We start from the raw sequence: 20,361 nt of genomic DNA, 5'->3' as shown, positions 1-20,361 counted from the left end.
TTATTAATAATATAATGAAATATCTTTCGAAAGATATGAAAATTCTTTTTGGGAAGTGGAAGTCGAACGTTGTTAGGAAAGAGACTGTAATGAAATGATCATTGTTGGACTTACGAACACCATATACTGAACAATGTGCCAGTGAAGGTATGCGTATTATATATATATGTATTTTTTTTATTTTGCAATGATAATATTGATATCACTTAAACTATAAAAGACACATGTCGTACTTGATTTTCCCATAAGGTAACTCGATCAACAGATCTTTGCATCTTTATATTTTTTGTTTTGTGCACTACCTAGGAGGTATGTACTACGATAAGGAGCTAACACTTAATCAGTGCTAACATCAAATTTTGAATAATTTTTTGATAGATAATTTGAGGTTTTGTACTGAAATATATCATAGTATTAGAAATATAATTAATTAAAATTGGCTAACGAAATCCAGCAACTAGCGAGATATCGCAAGACTTGATCCTTTTAGTATATATACAATGTACATGTATACATGTACGTCCAGGGGTGTGCAATTAGCATCGCCCGACGCCCGGGGCTACCATTTTCGGGTGTCGGGCTAGTGGTTTTCTGCACGGAGGTATCCCCTTGGGCTAGTAGAAATTAAAACTACACATGTAATATATGAAAAGCACAACCGGTAATTTCACTCATTTTTTTGCTCTTAAATTCCCAACCAGTGAAAATTTTCCAGGCTGCTTGATCCTATTGTCCATAAATCTCCATAATCTTATCCATTTTGCAGTACTACCTGAGTTATTTACTTAAAAAAACGATCGTTTTTTTCCTAATCCGAATTTTCTCCATTCCTTTGTTTATGGTAAATACATGCAGATATCTCATTAAATTATTTACAATCACTCAATCAACTGAAAGATAAGTGTTATGCAATTAAAACAAAATATATTTCCAGTGCATTTAATGATTCAAGTATGTTAAGATGAAAACAAAATGATTTTTGCTTTGTTTTAGATGAACTAGTGCAATGATCAGAAAAAGGGAAGATTTAAATTCTTTTTCATTTTCTATCATAATCATTAATTTATATATGATTAAATTTCACTAGTGAGAATTAAACTTTAATTTTAAAAAGAATTACCTTTAGTTAGTAGCCTGACTTTTTCAACAATTAACTTTTTTTTTCAAAATTAGTTTTTAATTTTTGCCTCTATATTTGGGCTAGTAACTTTTTACTTGGGGCTAGTAACTTTATTGCTGCCACTAGCCCGTGGGCTAGTACTTGAATTTTTTAATTGCACACCCCTGACGTCCCTGGAACTCCATTTTGCTGGGAGGGACACTTTTATAACAACTATACCTTAAATAATTTAAAAAGATTAATAAAGCAAATTAATTTCGAATCAATAAAGGAGAAAAATCTGCATATTAAACCGAAGGCGGACCTTTTATTATAGAGGCAGGCCGGACCTTATATGTTATCGTATTAGGTCCCCCCGGACCTTTAAACAAAGCGGACCAAATATTATGCGACACCGGTCGACAGGGGATGCTGACTCCTCCATGGCACCTTATCCCACATTTGATGTTTTTACAGAGCTGTTTTTAGCTCTGCTCCCACTTTATATTGTTTCAATGGACTTTTGAGCTTGATTATTGTTCGATATCTCGATCCATATTTCATTCAACATTTCAACGGCACATTTTATCTGTCGTTTTAATTCTACGTAATTCTCGTAATGCATTTTTGTCAAAATTTACATCATAATTATATTCCATTACAAAATACGCAGGTTAGGGGAATCGAAATATCCGTTCTTAAATATTATACTAGCATTACCGTATTCAAGCAAAAAAAAAAAAAAATCCACGGATAGTGAAACTACGATAAATAATATTAATCATAAAAGTAACTGTCAAGTCAAATTATGGGGGCATAAAGATATCCATCAGAATAAATTTGAGCACCATGGAGGGCCAGATCAATTATATTTATAATAAATGAAAACTGCCCCCACCCACATGGCGAGAAAAATCAGTTGTATTTATTATAAATAAATAATCTCCCCCAGCCATATACATGTTAAACATATAAATATTATAGGCCTACAGGTAATATTTGTAAGGAAAGGAAAGGGCATTGATGCAATTTTTGTGTCGCCGGCAGAGCAGAGTGATATTTAGGGATCGCTTTGCTTGGCGTAGTGATATCCGTCCGTCCGTCCATCTGTCTGTCTGTCCGTCTTTCACATCTTGTATCTTGAGAACTGTTAGAGGTAAATACTTGACAGTTGGCTCAAGAATGGCTTTTGTAAAATACCAGGGTTACCTACACCATTGTGCCGACACATATTCTTTGGCCTTTGACCTACACCATGGTACCGACACATATTCTTTGACCCTTTAGAAGACATGTTGAAAAAATATCAGCGTTACAGTCCAAATGACCTTGACCTTTGGTTTATTTTCAAGAATACTCCGAAGGTCTTTGTTAACTAACATTTATAAACATGTTCATAGCCTTATTATAGTTTCTTTTAAATGTATAAATGACATTAACCACGTAAACTAAAATTTGAATGCATTCTGTTGACAATCGGAAATCTCTCGGCCTCTTTTGTCAAGCAAAGACTTAGGTAAAACCTTGGTTTTCCTCCACTTGGTGGAAAAGGCCGAGTGATGTTCTCAACCTCACGGAAAACGCCTTTTGATTTTCCGATTGTTCCATTAATGAAAAACGATCAGTATACCGACTTTTGCTCATGAATCTTGGATACTGTTAAATTAAATTTGTATTAATAAACATTCTTTTCTTATAATATTTTCTTGACTTGACAGAAAAGGCTAATGTTGTTCTCGACTTGACGAAAAAGTATTTGAATGTGATGTTCCGATTATTCCGTTAGTTCAGTATCGGTATATCGACTTGGCTTGTAACCACAGAGTATGTCATGGCCTTGACGAAAGGTCATTTGGACAAATTCAAGTCACCGACAAAGAAATTGTAAATTTGTTTATTGTCTACCTGCTGGTTGAACATTGGAAGTTCATACCTCATACTATTGCTTATGACCTGCTGACCTGAATTGACCCAACATCACTACTTCCTGTCTAGACCTACTCGTTGCTTTTGCTTTAGTTCTAACTATGCTTTAATGTGCTTTAGATTGGTAGCCTAGTATTGTGCTGTACTTTTTTTCCCCAGAGGTAGCTATGATTAAAGTTACAGGTATTCCACCTGGTACATCAGAGGATTCTTTGCTGTTTTTCTTTGAGAATCGCAGGAAAAGTGGGGGTGATTCAATAACTGACATTGAGTATGACCTAGATACACAGTCAGCTGTTATCACTTTTGAAGATCCTAAAGGTAAACATTTAAAAGATTTTATTTTTAACTTAATCCTGGAATATATTGCAGTATCAGACTTACCTAAGAGTTTATTTAATGAAATAAAAATTAATTGATTCCACTGAATCATGACGTTTCATTGATTATAATGAAGAAATTGATAAGTTAAATTTGAGAAAAATCTATAAAGCAATTAAAAAAACCTTCTCTTCTTATAATTAAAGCTGTAAAGAGGGTTTTGGCAAAAATTCCCATATTATTTTCTGGAGTTCAAATTGGAGTAGAAGAATTTCAATCAAATTTAGAAGTTGACAGTGCTGATAAGGAAGAAGTAATGGAATCTGAGAATATTTTAGAAGTTCGGGGTGTATCATCAAGAACAACCATGGACACAGTGGAAATGTACTTTGAGAACACTCGTCGCTCTGGAGGAGGAGATATAAAAAGCATTGATGCAAAGGACGGCGTGTTTTACATAGTGTTTGAGGATGGAAGTGGTTAGTTTTTATTTTTTTTTATTTAATTAAAAATTCCTAATAATTTTCACCCGTCCGTATTTTTTAATCTAAGGTAAGAATACATCCTTTATCTTTTTCTAATAAATAATTCTGTCACTTTTCTACTCAAGCATGTGTTAATATTATGTGCAATTCACAAGTTCAATATATATAATCTTTTAGTCATTGAGAATGTACTGCGTAAGAGACAACAGATTGAAGGAAGAGAAGTTCAGGTGTGCCGACATGTTCCACCCCCTCCTTCAAAGCCAGTGCCAATGTACCCAAACAAAGTCTTCATTAAAAACATCAGTGAGGACACTGATAAGTATAAACTGGAAAGCTTTCTAACAGAAGAATTCAGTTTAACACTTACAAGAATAGAGTATGGGGAGTTGATGAGAACGGCCATAGTGACATTTGATGAAGATTTAGGTTAGAGTCGTAACAATGTAACCAAGAATACAAAGTATGTTTCATGCATGACTTAGGCTGGGGAAGTTTTGTGATTGAAATGGATTTTTTTAACAGTCTGTCTCACGATACAAACGTCATCACTATTTGCATTGTACCTCAAAAGACAAAATGCTAAATACTTGGACTTTTATACGAAAACCTATTAGGGTCAATCTATGAAGAAAAAAATTTAAAAGGCGTTATAATGCCTTTTGAAGAGCCATTATTATGCCTTTGACAGGCCCGTGCTTTTGAAAGGGGGGAGGGAGCAACCTCCCAAAAAATTGACAAGCAAACAAAAAACAAGAACCCCCCCCCCCCCCCCGAAAAAAATACTACTAAAGTGCCTAAACTTGAGAGGGATTTTTTTTTTTTTTTTTTTTTTTTTTTTACAAATTTTCGGTAAAACTTTTTTAAATGCAATGATTCGCTAGAGTTTAAACATACTGCAACAAAATGTTCAGGGACCAAGCAGCCATGCAATAAATGAATTTTTATATTTAAACTATAGCAAGACTATTCCTTCAAAAAGTGGGGTGAGGGAGCCCCCCACTCCACCCCCCACTTGCACTCGTTCTACCGGCCTGTTTGAAAAGGCGTTGTATCCAAAAATGGAAATGCGTTATTTTATATTAATAGATATTTGAAAGACTGAATCAAAGCCATCTTTATTTATGCAATATTTAACAGTATTTTCTACATGTATATTCCTGCACATGACGCAGACAACTGTTTACATGCGTATTAAGAGAAGTCAACACTCTACTTAATGGAGTCTCAACTAAGTTTTATTTGTCTTAATTATTTTTTTTTTTAAGATCAATGTTTTAGGTAATGTGGAAAGAAATCTTGGCTTCTACTACCAGAGTGAATGTAATTTAACGAATTTATGAAGGAAGTTGTTTATGATTACAAAAGTATCCCGAAATACATTTTATGATTTAAATTGGCCATTTCCAAATTCTTGTGATAAAAGTCTTTACGGAAATATTGACTATGTGATCATTCAATTTTTTGCAATTTTCTTCTCATTCTGATTTGAATTTAATCTTAATCACGTATGCAATTGAAATTGTTCAAAATGTAATAGACTAATGCAATTTAGCGTTAAAGGAATACAAAAACCAATTTGAACACTTGGAAATAAATAAACTTGCAATGCAGTGACGATTATTACGAAACTGAAATATTCTTTGTAAATTCCCGCTAAGAATCACCAATGTCTAAAAAAAAAAAAAATTAAAATCTTTTTATAGTAAAGCCAATGCAAGAATTTCATGACAATCTGTCAAGGGAATTAGTTCATCATTGGCCAATGCATGCAGGCATTGCACGAATATTTAAAGTAACAGTACGGCGCATCTCATCAAAAAACTGACTAGATAAAATTTTCCGACAAGATTTGGAATTTTTTTACTACTCATAAATGTATAAACTTTCAGAAAATTACAACTTTTACAATTAAATAATTTGGATAATTTCATTAAAATTAATAGTTATTTATGGGACGTAAATATATACATCGCAACGTGTTCGGGGTTCCACATTCCATGCTATGCACGCATGCGTAGTTTTCATAAACAAAATAGCATGGTTAGAGAGGTAATCCCGGTAGGCCTGCTACATTGACAAAGTCGACCAAAAAGAAAAAGAAACTGAAAAAAGAACTTGAAAAAGCAACTTTCCTGACTAAAATTTAGTTTGGGGATTAATAAAATAGCTGGATAAGGAAGAAACGGGAACTCGGCGACAATCACGCAGGGCTCTCGAAGGTTCTATTCGACAGGTTTGTTGATACTTGTTATCATTTCTCATTTTTCCGTCGCTTTCAAAGAAAAAAAATAGTGTAAACTCAACATAAAAAATACATCTTTGACTTATAAACATCGTTGCCATTTGAAATGCTAATTTTTTTTAACTGTGCAGAAAAATATTTTGTTTGACATTTGCCGCGATAACGAATGATTAGTTGGTTTTTCCTTTCTCGGACCCCAATACACAAAACGTAAACATTTGTACTTTTAATTCTGTTAAATTCGCCCGAATGCAGACTAAAATCTTTACGATTATTATTTTAGATTATTTTTATCGGAAAGTTATGATAATTTGTGTTTTTGAAAGTTGCTTAAACGTAATATTCATTATAACTGTAAACTCTACAGTGTAGGCACGTGCCGTTTTAGAATTCACGTGGTACAAGTAAACAGATCTAAGATTGCTCCAGTTCGTACGACCCTTGATTTTCCGGCAGATTCTAATTACGTTAATTTTGTTTGAGTAGAGAATATTTCTGTTTCTCAAACTGCTTACATCAACTTTATACCTTATTTCTTAATGACATATTGGGTAAATTTGGATGAAAAAGCACACATTTTGCAGCCGTACTGTCGCTTTAACTGTTTAAAGGGTCAATGAAGGCATTGAGACTCTCTTTTCACTCACTAGTCTTGTGGAAATCCAGGATAAAGGCAGATTCAGATTGGGACTTTGCTTGCCATGTATTAAAAATTCATGTCAATTTTGAAAATATTTTTCTCTCCTCTTGGAAAAAGCAAGCAAACTATTTGCATGGGTATAATGAGCAATTAGTCTTCAACCAAATTTGTGAAATCCATGACCCTTGGTAGAGGTGCCTGGCATCAGAGAAGGACTAAGTGTCATATTATAAACAGAATTTAAATGCGGCTACTTATTATGAGTTTTGTGAGGTAGTTGTTAGCATGACAGTCTCTAAGAAAAGAAACCGATAGCCAGGATTTTTATCGCCTGCATTCAAATCAAAAGAAATCATTTTTGCGGAAAAAATATTACCGCAGAAAAGTTTTGTTTGTTTGTTATTTCATACCTTTCAATAATTAGAAGTTTGCTCTAAATACTACAATTAGTTCCAATATTTGAGTTTGATTTTATTTATTTGGAGCTATTGGCATTTTGCAAGCATTGTTCGCCCATCTTTCCGTAGAAAAAAATGTGTCATACTGAGTCCGTGTAACATTTAACAAAACAAATTTCTAAAATGATTTTTAGGTTAAGAATTTTAATATATTAGTTCAAATTTCTAAATTAAAAAAAAAATTCAGACTGATTTTGTATTTTGAAGTTTGCATTTTGAAATATAGTACTTAAGCTCAAAGATAAAAAATATCCAACTTTCAAACACTTTTTTTTTTTTTTTTAAATATTTTTAGATTTAAAAATTAAAATTTCAGAAAACGATTTTTGTATTTATACTTTTGAGTTTTTAACCTATCTATTGTTCAGAAAATTTAGTTCCTTTTTCGTCTTTTGATAATTGCAGATTTACTGCACACTTCTTTTAAATATCAACATTCAAAACGTTTTAGAAGTTTAAACTTCTGATTTAAACACTCAAAATTTGAATAACCAAAACATGTACTTTGTATACTTTGAGTTTTCAGAATTTTACTTCAGATATCCAAAATTTCAAAACCTAATTGATTTGGAAATTTGAACTAATGTATTAAAATTCAATCTTAACATCCAATCATTTTATAAATTTGAACTGTTAAATGTAACAAGGATAATACTGCATTGTATCTAATCAATGCGAGGATCTAGAGGGATTCGGGTGCATGGTCCGTGCCCCCCCCCCATCCCCTCGGGGGTGTTCAGAGATATTAAATTTCTACATTAAACTACATGTAAATGTAACGAAAAAATGGCCTCTCATGCCGAGCGCTTGGCGAAGGAACAGTTGCTATCAATTTTTTATATCGACTTGGGTCAGTTGCGGCCGTGATTCGAACAACACGTCCTTCCGATCACGAAGCGAGCGTGACGGCTGTTTCTGAAGAAGAAAACTAGTGTTTTCTTCTATCCCCAACCCCCACAAAGTAGATTTTTCAGATTTTATACAAAGGTTGTTCACGCTTCTTTTGTTATTGCTTGTCTCCTTACGAATCCCACTGCGGGACGTGGAGACCGGTCCTTCGGATAAGACCGTATAAACCGAGGTCCCGTCTCGCAGTAGATGCTGGCACGAAAAAGATCCTTCACTGCTCAATGGCCCTGAGTGCTGGTAATAGGTTAAAATTTGTAGCCCTCCACCGGCAAGTGGTGGCGTCTCCATATGAGTGAAAAATTCTCGAGAGGGACGTTAAACAACAATCAATCAATCAATCTTCTTGTTGCTTGTCAAAATATTCCGAGTCTGACGTTTGTTAAACCCACCCACGGGGAAAAAAAATCCTTGATCCGTGCCTGCAACTTGGCTAAAACTGGTTTAGAAATGATGAAATTCTAATGTCTCAGCTTTTATGATGAAAGCAAGTACAACTTTATTTGATATCATTTAAAACTTGATGGAAGCGACAGTGTGGGACAGACTAAGCATGTAGGGTACCGTATTCATTTTTTGAAATATTGGTTAATTTTCTTCTGGATTTTGCATTTTTTCTGTGTTCACAGATTTTGAGAAATTACAGATGGCTTGTAAAAAAAGGAGTTTAGAAAAGTCCTATCTGGAAGTATCTCGAGTTCCCATCACAAACTGTGTCATTCTTCGGAACGTCTCGAAGAAGACATCTCGAGACACCCTAGAGTTTTACTTTGATAATGAAAGAATTAGTGGAGTCACAGCTGGGGTTTTGGATATCAAACTATTTGATGAATTTTGTCTGGTCTACTTTGAGGAACCAGAAGGTAATTTATACTTAAATATGATTTTATTGAATGTATAAATCTTTGGTATCTTTTAAAGATCACATTCATATTTCAATGGAAACAATAGGTAAAGCTCATTGTTACACCTCTACTGTTATTACTCTATATAAAATTAATACCATAAAATTGCCTATTTCCCTGAGAAGATACTACTTTACTCATCTGAGCACTACTCGGGACTAATTCCTCATGAATATTTATTGATAATTTTTACCAATTAAAATGAACAGTGGGCGGAGCGTTCAAGGAATACCGAGTCTGTGACGTAATGTTAATAGCAATGTAACTATGACGTCAAAACATTTCGACATGCGATGTCAAAATCATACTGGAATTCTTTCAGAAATAAACAACAATGTTAAAAAGTTCTCTGGGAAATGAACTTGGTTGGTCACGTGATCAAATCCTGTGAAGCCCGAAGGGCTTCTCAGAAGATTTGATCACGTACCAACCAAGTTCATTTCCCAGTGAACTTTTTAACATTGTTGTTTATTACTTTTATTTACATTTGAGACGAATATTCTGAATAGAACTGCATTTATTACACGAACGGCCCGCCGTATTGCTATGTTGTGACGCGCAATGACCTAGAATTTGTTTGGTCTTGAGAGTTCGCCTCGCTCCAACATTTGAATACATTGATGTTTAGCAGTCCAGTTCAGGAAATATCTGTTCATAATGAAAAAACAATGATCGCTACTGGGAATTATCTTACTATTATTGTACGAGTTCTTTATATATAAAGTCAAAAGCGGTGCTATCGTCTTCAGTTTACATACCTTCAAAGGAATTTCGGGTTAAAAAGGTAAGCGTGATTTTAGGCTAATTAGAAACATTCTTCACACCGAAGAAAGATCTAACGATCATTTGTTGAACGAAAAAAAAAATATATGTTTCAATAATTTTATCTTTTTCATCGCTTTGACGGTTCAGAAGTTCCGAAAGCAGTGTCACGGTGACAGAAATATGTAGACAAGATATCGTCTCGCTGTGTGATTCGGTCACGCCATGACCTCTGACCCTCTAATAAGTTCATACAGAATTGAACATATTTTCTCTTCTATAGGTTCATCTAAGAAAAATATTTGCAAATGTAAATAAAGCAAAATGAAGACAACGATAATCCTTCGAAGTGTCAGTAAAAGTATCTTATACTTTTTAATAATTTTATTTTTCTCGGTATTGATGCATTAGTTATAATCTTACAGTATTTTTAATCACATGCATTTGTGATTAATTAAATGCCTCTATATTGTTTTAAAAATGTCTGAGTCTCTAGTTTAATAATCTCCCATGATATTGTTTCGGTATAATAAAACAGTTATGGAATAGGTACTCTCGGCAGGAAACTATTTCCCTCGGCGGCGAATAGTTTCCTCCCTTGGGGAACCATAAATTTGATATTTCCCTCATACCCATTCCATAACTGTATAATATTTCATGGCTATAATATGTTTTAATTTTCAAAATGTTAAGCTTCTTTTGATTTAAAAACAGGATCTGTATATGCTTTCCCCTAAATATTTTGGTGTATGAAAATAAAAAGTGATCATTAAAAAAAAATACAGAATCCCTTTAATACTAGTATTTCCAAAATTTGTAGGCTTTAGTTATTTGGCATGAATTGTCTTTTCTTTTTAAGTTGCGGATGTTGTAAGTAAAAGACAACACAGAGTTGATCGTCAGGATCTTGATGTTAAGATTTATTATGAATGCCTTGGACAAGTAGAAAATGACTGGGAGGTGCCATTCCGACTTCCTGGACCACTGGAATTTACAGATCTGGATGTTAATAAGTTAAAGTTCCTTATCAAATCTCCTCCAGATCAGCAGGTCATGGAAAAGCAGCTGGAGGCTGTGTATGGAAAACCTGTCTGGCCAAAACAGTCTAAAGCTGTTTCTCTGACTGTAGAATGCACCTTGACTGCTGAAACCAAAGATTGCAGAAAACTGGTCAGAACTTGGGGAACCAAAGTGAAGGAGGATTTGAATAAATTTTTGGATCTTCTGGTCGTCATCAAACATTCCACTTTACAGGAAGCATTCCCTTTAGTGTTCACTGAGCTGAAGTCTCTGGTAGTAAGTAATCCTGATGCTGTCACTGTTGTCCTAGAGAAAAGTAATCATGAAATTTACGTGGTAGGTCACAAACAGGCATCACAAGGAGTTTCAGAACAGATAAGTGATATTATCCAAAAGGTTGAAAAAGACGTACGTAGCAAAGAAATTACCTTGAAGCTAGATCTCGGCGTGATGAAGTATCTCAGTATGCATTGCATCGAAGCCATTAAGTGTATTGAAGACGACCTTGCATCTGAACATGTAAATGTGAAAATTGGGAAAGATGGAATAGTCATCAAAGGAACTGAAAACGGGATTTCCCGAGCAAAATTTTCAATGGAACTCATCATGAAAAGTATCCCCACACCATTGGTACAAGATAAAGGAGGTCAAGATTATCTTCAAGACATCAAGAAAACCGATTCTAGTTCCAAAACCACTCAATCTTCTGTAAAAGATGGTGGTGAGCTTCAGGCCTTTGAAGGTATATGTTGATTTCTTTTTAACTTCAGTGTACTATGTATTATGGGAAAAATTTTAATTTTGTAACGCAATTTCAATTCTGCATACATTGTCAAATTTAATACTACATGTATTAAGTATTTCAGTATTTGTTTACTGTTTTATTTTCATCATGGCAACCTTATACATGTATAAATAAATTTTATCACTCTCTAGAGAACTATGGAACATATTTAAAGTCATTTCAACACTTTGTTGAATGTCCTACTTGTGGTAGCTACTCTGAATTCTACTGCAATAATTGCCACCAGCGGATGTGCGAAAAATGCAAAGCCAAACATTTATTAGATCCTGACAATCAAAACCATGAAATTACTCTATATTCCGACCGAAAAATGATGTTTTGGAAAGAAAATTGCAAGCTTCATCCAACAAAACTCATAGACCTTTGCTGCAATGACTGCCAGAAGGTGGTATGTTCTCTTTGTACTACCACGGAAATTCACAAAGGACACCATTTTTTGGATTTGGAGAAAGTTTTCACCAAACACAAAACTTTGCGTTTGAAAGATATTTGCAGAATTCGCGACGACATTCTCCCAAAATCAAAGGATCTTTTAGAGGATACAAAAAGCACCATTGTTGACATGAAAAAGCATTTGAAGAATATTCGAGAATCCATGCAAGAGCAGGCAAAAAATCTTAAGAGTCTTGTTGATGAAGTTTTGTCTAAAAATTTGCAAGTGTTGGGGAATTTTGAGGTATCTGCAATAGATGGACTATCTACTCAAGAAGAGACACTCAGTGCCTATGTTTCTGACATGCATAGAATCCTGGAAGAACTTCAGATTTCAATTTCATCCTTTTTACCATCCGATATAATGAAATATATGAAGGAAAACGGGGATATTTCAATAAGTCCAATTCCAGCTGGAGCAATATATCCTTTGCCAGTTTTCACGAAAGGTTTACTTTGCAAGGAGGAGATATCTAAGGAATTTGGTTTTCTCCAAATAGAGGCGCATGGATCGAGCCCATGATTATAGAAAACCATCTATCTAGTTTTTGTTGTGGACTTGAATGAGAGTTAAACTTTGTATAGATCAAGAGATATAATGGGTTGAGTTTAACTGAATATTGTTTATGCAATATTATTTTGTATACATAAATATATTTATGTTCTTTATCTTCATTACTACTGGGAAATGAATCCTAGCAAATTCAAATTCTAAAAAAATAGAAGTAATTCTTGAATGAAATATGAAGATAACGAACAGCAATCAAGCTCAAAAAGTCATTGAAATAATACAAACTGGGAGCAGAGCAAACAAGGACCTCTAAAAACATCAGAGATGGGATCAGGTGCCTTTGAGGAGTAAGCATCTCCTGTCGACCGGTCACACCCGACATGTGCTCATGAACGAACAAATGGAAACCCCCGTAGACAGTTCGGTGTGAAAATAATGGCCTTAACAATCAGTATGAAAAACTCAGTTAACATTCCACTTAATGATAGATTTAATTGTTGACAAGGGCATTGTGTCGACCACAGAATTTGCAAAATGATAACTTTAAAAGAGACTGTTGATATCCTTTTTATATCAACTTATTTGTCCAAAGCCTGCCTCATTTTAGAACTTGTCCGTACGGAGAGCATGTTCTTGCGTATCGAATCGACTGAGAGACTCCATATGCAGGTGAATGGTATATTGCTACATAAATACGGGAAGTTAATAGAAAAGTTGACCTTGAAGTCATCAAATTTATCATAAAGTTTTGTTGTTAGGTTACTTTTTAGGTCTTTTTCTAATAAAATATCCAAATATGAAACAGATGTGTCAGACTCTGTGATATCTTTTATTTCGAGTTCAAATGGACATATCGAATCAACGTAGGAGTGAAAATGAACATTGTTAATTGATAAAATGTCGTCGATATATCTAAATGTTGAATTGAAGGCTACAACAAGAGATTTTTTCTTTTCACGTAGAAGTTTTTGAATAAATTCTGCTTCATATGAATACAAAAATAGGTCTGCAAATTAAGGGGCGCAATTGGTACCCATGGAAATTCTTCTGACAGATTGTTTAATAGCACAAATAGCAATGCATACAAGTGCTAGATTGCGTATCTGTAAGAAATTGGATCTCTAAATACTAGTAACACACTTTTGTTTTTCTTTTGAACACTGTTTACCCGCAAAGTAATCGAAAGTGCAAATCGGTGGAAGTTTTGTTTCAATGGGAAAAAGTTCGTTTTCAGCACACACAGAACCCTATTTACGATTTGCGACTTACAACCAGAAGTGTTGTAAGAAAGTAAGAATATGCTATGCAGCACAACACAGAACCCAGAGAAGCAGTTTTGTTACTGTTATTTTTCGTGTGTTAATGTCATGTTTAGAAGTATTCAATATATTATACAAACGCGAGACAGATTAAATAAAAATTCTCCCCCCCCCCCTCCCTTTTTTTGCTGAATATCGACGAAATACCAATTTCTTGAAAGTACATAATTTCTCTGATAAAGTAATTAAATTTATATGATTATATGCTTTGCACCAAATAAAATGACTCTGCTTTAAAAATAATATCAATGAAAAATTATATAAAAAGATTGAACAAATGAAAATTATTGCCAATTTAAAATTTGCTTATGGGTCGATATGACATAAAAAAATTTACATCTCAAATTTATAAATTTCAAATGTTTTCATTTACAAATTTCAAATGTTTTTAGGGAAAAGTAATAAAATATCACTTTTATTAGTCCCCTACCGGTGAAACCGGAGGGGACTATAGGTTTCCTCTGAGTCTGTCCGTCCGTCTGTCTGTCTGTCTGTCTGTCTGTCCCTCTGTCTGTCTGTCAGTCTGTCCCACTTGGTTTTCCGCACTTTTTTCCTAAACGCTTGCAGATATTGAGCTGATTTTTGGTAGGTGAGTGTATCTTGATGAGTTACAGATCAAGTTTGCATTTCGTTCCGCTTCATCGATTTTTGACGGAATTACGGCCTTTTCAATTTTTACGGGTTTTCCGCAATTTTCTTCTAAACGCTTGTAGATATTGAGCTGATTTTTGGTATGTTGCTTTACCTTGATTAGTTATAGATCAAGTTTGCATTTCGTCCCGCTTCATTAATTTTTGACGGACTTATGGCATTTTCAATTCTTAACGGGAACGGAACCAGATTACACTTGCCGGTAGGGGACTAGTATTGCTAATGCAATACTCTCAGAATGCTTGTTTTATTTATTTCATGAATGGAATGTGATATAAAAAGCAATTAAATTATGCATAATGTTTATTTTAATTTATTTAATAAAGCAAATAATATAGGGTTCTCCAGAGTACTTCAGAATAAAGCAAATAAATATTGTGCATGATTTTACATTTACTAATTTGGCACTGATATAATTGCAAATGTCATTTTTAGAATTACACTTGTCCCATTTTGTAGAAGTATGTCATCTCAATATCTTTGGAAGTGTTCTCTTAATTCTGGAATTAAATAAAATATACCTTGAGAAAATTGAGACAAAGTATATGAAAAGTATATTACTTTATCAGCTAATATTTAAGGAATAAGGTATTTCTAAGCATTCATTTTCTCCTAAAGTTTTAAGATATGAGTTGGTCACGTGATGTGGACTTTTATTTGAATTACAATATGCATTGAGAATTGAAACTCTATTTTAATTAAAAATGTGAAATAAGATGTGACACTATGTCTTGAATAAAATCTATGAATAAGTATATGATTTAATACGTTTGAATAAGTATATAATTTAATACGTTTGATGCATAAATGCACCATAATTTATCATACCAGATTAGAAGTTGTCAATAAACTGCACTCTGGTGAGGTCCATGCAACCTACTTTGCCTAAAGCTTCTCCGTGTTTACGAGTTTTTCTCTGGAAGATTAAAATCAAACTTTTAACTGCATCAGTATAATTTCTGTCTTGTTTGAATATTTAAAATGTTCTTGGAAAGATTGTAAATTGTATTGGTCCCTACCACATAAGGCCGGTGTCTGGCACAGAAACCTGGTTTTTCACGCAGACGTTTGGGTCTGTGTCGTGTGTAGTCTATCTTTTGTCTCACACACTCGTGTCTGAAATCAACCCGGGCCAACCACTCACACTGAAATAAAAAAATAATTTTTTTGAATTTTAACATAGAAAGCTCATTGATATATGTCAATAAACTCGAAGAAATTTTAAAAGGGTAAGAGGGAAGAAGGGGGGGGGGGGGCGGGTGTGCTGGTGAATCAATATTTTTGCTAATTAAGCATTTGAAAAAAATTAAAGGTTGTTCTTTCTTTATTTGCGAATAAATAAAATATACCTATACAATTTTTCGACCTACCACATGAGTTGGATATTCTTCTGTAGGGACCAGTCTCCGTGTTTCTGATTCATTGATCAAGCGCATCAGCTGTGACTAGAATAAGAGAACAAAATAATACATGTAATTGAAATAAGTGTAAGAAGACTTTTTTAAATGCTGTAAATGTAGAGTCTACTCTTTTAGATCAAACACTACCGAATGTAAGATTAACAAAACAAATGTTTGAGAAACCAGATACTTCCGGTTTTTTTAAATAGGTCAAACTCCAAAGTCAAGGTCATGAGGTCAAAAATGTTGGTACTCAAAGACAGGTCTTGTCACATAAAATACATATTTAGAATATGAAACACCAACTGATCAGCAGTATTCTATAGTCAAGGTTAATCTCTTTCAAAAGTAAGTCAAACTCCAAGGCCAGGGTCATGTGGTCAAAATGTTGGTATCAAAGACAGATGTTGTCACAAGGAATATACATGTGAAATATAAAAGTCCTAGCACCAACCGTTCAGAAATTATGGCCAAGGTTAAAGTTTTTCAAAAGTAGGTCAAAGTTCAAGGTCAAGGTCTTGAGGTAAAAATGTCGGTACCAAAAGAAATACTTTGCTACAAGAAATACACATGGGGAATCTGAAAGCCCTAGCACCAACTATTTAAAAGTTGTGGCCAAAGTTAAAGTTTTTGCGGACAAACAGACAGAAGGACAGGCCTAAAAGTAACTATATGCCTCCGAATCTCCGATGTGGGGACATAAACAAGTTTAAAATAATAATTAGGAAGATTGTTACGTTATATAATTGTAGTAAAGAATCTGAAAATAAATAGTTTTGATGATAAGTAAAATTTATTTTTAAATATGCTTACCCATCCATCCATACGTTCCTTCCATTCATCCACCAGAGGTCTGTAAATTATGTCACGCTGTAAAATATTTTTCGTTGAGAGTAAGTGGGCGCAGAATCATTTGTAATCAATTTAGAATCATTTGAATGAATAACTGACAATATAAGTTTTTGGTTTATTAGAATTATACGCCAGTAATATTTCTCATCATTAAAATTTTAAAATTAACAAATTCATCAAAAAGTGGCAGTGTAAACGTGTTAAATGGAAAGGTCTACTAGTATTACGTTGAAATGATTTGAGATGAAGAAAACTTACACCAGTGGCGATGACATTCTGTGCATACCACCACGCCTGATCAGTGGGTATATAGCTTTCTCTTGGAGGAAACTATAATGATAAAATGACTTGGATCTTAGGCAAAAAAAATTATTACGATATTAGGTAAATGCCTTTTAATATCAAAACTTGATTTCTTGTTCAGTGAGTATAAAGATGAAATATGCTGTATTCACTTACTGAACTAGCTTTGCCCTCTGAGGTGTCCAGTTCTGACCACGTCCGGTATTTTTTGTTGGACTCGTCAACCTCTGAATGTGTGAACAGGAAGTCCAAAGTACCACACGGGGACCACCATGAGGGTTTCTTCTTGTCTGCGATACCAGATGTTGCATCGCCATCACTGACTGATGAAGTCTCCTTCTTCTCAGATTCGAAGATGAGCTTAGGGTTCCAACCTTTGTCCTTACGTGAGCTATTCCCGTTATCTTTGTTGTGTAGATCTGATGGCTTGTCTCTCCTAGGGGAGTATCCAATAAAAACACAACTGTCATCATCATTGTTTCCGCCCACTAAGGTACCCGACAGTTTGTCCGCGAAATCATCACCAAGGGAAGACTGGTCTGTCTTGTCGCTCCCAGGGGAGTATCCAATAATAACACAACTGTCATCCTCAGTGTTTCCTCCCAATAAGGTACCCGACTGTTTGGCCGCTAAATCATCACCAAGAGAAGGCTGGTCTGTCTTGCTATTGCCTTCCTCCAAAGGATACAGTGCTCCTGTCCCTTCTATGTTGTTGCTGACAAATGTCGTTTCTTTCTCAGGTGAGCAGAATTTTTCCAGTCCGATATCCGACTGTGGAAAATCATGGTCACCCACGAATGTTCTTTTTAGTAGTCTGGGTCTTGCCTTCTTCTGGTAAGGGCTAAACTGTGAATATTTTATGAAAGTGTTATTTTTTTGAATTCAATAAAGCGACACCCTCCTCCCCAGTTCCCCTAAAATTTCTGAATTATTACTTTGATTTTTTTTTTCTAAATCTGAATAAGTAACAAATAAAGATAATTAAATTGATTTTTCAGTATTTTTGAAATAAAGTTCTTCCCTTAAAAATGCTAGAGATTTGGAAAAAGGAAAAAATAGAACTGAGAAAATTAATGAAATTTTATGTCTTTTGAAGTTTTTTTTTTTTAAAGGCAATTTGCTGAACTTTACCCTTCTTGCTTTGTATGCACTGCAATGTGTTAGTATTACTTTCAACTTCATGTTGAAATCTCAAAATATTGGTTTCTTAATTTTTTGCACGTCCGATCGCAATCAAATGGCGCCGTATCTATGATATGACGTTGCCACGACGCAACGGCATCACAGTGGTATAGTGACGTCATAATAATAAATGTTTAAAAATAATCTTCCTTACTAAAAATTCAAAATTATATTTTTCTATTTAATTTCTTGTCTATCTAAAAACAGAACATTTACTATGGTGTAACGTTAAGATTTTTATTTTTGTTGTCAACGGAGGCAAGTTTTGAATACAAAGGATTTTGTAAAAGAAAGATGCTATCCAGGTATCTTCTTTAGTAAGATGGGTAATACGAACTAAAATATTCGTTAGATCAATAAATATTTATAAAATATTGACTTACCCGTTTGTTAGAATCGACCCTTTAAAAAATGTTTACACAGGATCTCTGACGTCACAATCATCTGGAACGTACGCAATGTCATCATCCTTCGCGGAATTATGTATTTTTACAATCAAATGCCTTTGCAATAATATTTTGATTTTTTTGTTCCATCTATTGTATTATTCAGTTATAATACGTATACTTAGATTTTTATTTCCATATTTATATTGAGCAACGGGTGAAAGGGGGGGGGTAATTGGGGGCGTTTATATTAAGTGAAATATAAATAAATCTTAAAAATGAATAAGATATCCACAACATTGGGCAGTCTGATCCTTTATCAAAATAAAGGAGCTAGTGGAAAGTTTGATTTTAATCAGACTGCAACAGTGGGCCACAACGCTTAAAACTGGTCTGTGTTGCATCTCATAAAATTCTTCTTTACTTCAATGAAAAATATTGACCCATATTGTAGCCCAAACCCGGGGCCATGTCTTAGCAAAACTATAATGTATCTTTACAGCTAAACATTGCTTTGCAATACACATTTATATTTATTTTATTCTTCACGTAAAAATGATAGTCATAATCTTAGTATCTTAGAGTTTTTGAGTTTAGGTCGACTTTCTTTTTTTTTTCCTCTAAATCTCTCTCTTAATTTTTTTTTTTTTTTTTTTTTTTTTTTTTTTTTTTTTTTTGCTTGTCAAGTTTTTTTTTCCAATGAGGAAGATAAATAATCTGTCTCTGATTATCTTGGAAATAATTATTGTGTCCTGAAAGGACATGGAAATAAATAACCTGACTTCACAAAATTTGTTAATTAGCCCTCTCCCCTTTTCCGAATCAAATGGTCGTCCCCTATAACGTAGAAATTGAGCTCCAACATGTGGAATAAGCTAAAACAATGAAGTAAGGATCTTTCTCGTTTGTATATATAGATCTATTTTAATATTGTTTTTTTTTTTGGAAAAAATGTCCCACATTTAGCAGACAAACTCAGTGCACAGATATGATGAGCAATAGTGCCTCTTCCAAATTTGTGAAATTCGTGGCCCAATTTTTTCGAATTGATAGGGCAGATAAAATCAGGAATTTGACATTGACAGATAATTTATGAGAAAATAAGTCGAAAACGGAAAAGGCCCGGAGTTAATTTTGGGGAAGCTGTCCCCCAGCACCTATGATCTGTTTATATGCCATAAAATACTTCGAATGATGACGTCATACTGTTTATGAAATATGCATCGTCGCAAGCCACGGGTTTTTGTATCCATTCTACTTCCACAAACCCAGTTTGTGGAAATAGAATGGACACAAAACTCATGGCTTGCGACGATGTGAAATATGAGGATTGAAAATGAAAGAAGTTGGTAAAGTACTTCTGTGAAAAATAATTATAGAAAAAGAAAATAATTCTATGTTTAATATAAGTTTTGCATGTTTTTATTTTTTAATTTCATAGAGCTCAAATAAATTCTGAGATATTGAAATATTAAGAAAACAATGTCAAGTTTACATCACTTGCTGTGACATCATTTCACTAAGGTAGAACTAAATATACCTTTATGAAGAGTTATCTTTCCTTTAATGTGTAAAAGTATACATGTACATTATTTAGGCCAAAGTTTTTTTTTCAATTGGTTTACGATTCCGCCGACCCTAATTTTCACCAATCATGAAAATAAAAATAATGTCTTTTTCCGAAATATTTTTCCGGATTTTTCTCAGCTGAACTGGTGGGTTTTAAATTGTAGAATGCATCTTAGTCAAATAA

At 33.9% G+C, this 20,361-nt stretch overlaps 2 protein-coding genes across 2 annotated transcripts in view; one reads left to right on the top strand and one right to left on the bottom strand.

The window, feature by feature from the left end:
* LOC133202866 (uncharacterized) overlaps positions 1–18,222 on the bottom strand; it is a 33,641-nt gene extending 15,419 nt beyond the window's left edge. Inside the window, exons 1-6 of the mRNA XM_061338739.1 lie at positions 18,211–18,222; positions 17,197–17,886; positions 16,996–17,067; positions 16,699–16,755; positions 15,856–15,930; positions 15,505–15,630 (exon numbers count right to left, since the gene is read on the bottom strand). Of these exons, the coding sequence (XP_061194723.1) occupies positions 15,505–15,630; positions 15,856–15,930; positions 16,699–16,755; positions 16,996–17,067; positions 17,197–17,886; positions 18,211–18,222 (1,032 nt within the window). The remainder of the gene's footprint in view (positions 1–15,504; positions 15,631–15,855; positions 15,931–16,698; positions 16,756–16,995; positions 17,068–17,196; positions 17,887–18,210) is intronic.
* Positions 3,188–12,597, top strand: LOC133202571 (uncharacterized). The gene is made up of 6 exons (XM_061338407.1): positions 3,188–3,346; positions 3,553–3,825; positions 4,009–4,260; positions 8,710–8,943; positions 10,607–10,974; positions 11,706–12,597. The coding sequence occupies exons 1-6, from the start codon at positions 3,193–3,195 to the stop codon at positions 12,525–12,527; spliced, it is 2,103 nt and encodes a 700-aa protein (XP_061194391.1). The 5' UTR covers positions 3,188–3,192; the 3' UTR covers positions 12,528–12,597.
* Positions 18,223–20,361: the final 2,139 nt, after the last annotated feature.

This window comes from Saccostrea echinata, unplaced genomic scaffold (genome assembly GCF_033153115.1).
Source record: "Saccostrea echinata isolate AGI-Se365-2 ecotype Australia unplaced genomic scaffold, CSIRO_AGI_Sech_v1 ptg000047l, whole genome shotgun sequence".
Taxonomy (NCBI): domain Eukaryota; kingdom Metazoa; phylum Mollusca; class Bivalvia; order Ostreida; family Ostreidae; genus Saccostrea; species Saccostrea echinata.
This window is presented reverse-complemented; position numbering and strand designations above follow the sequence as displayed.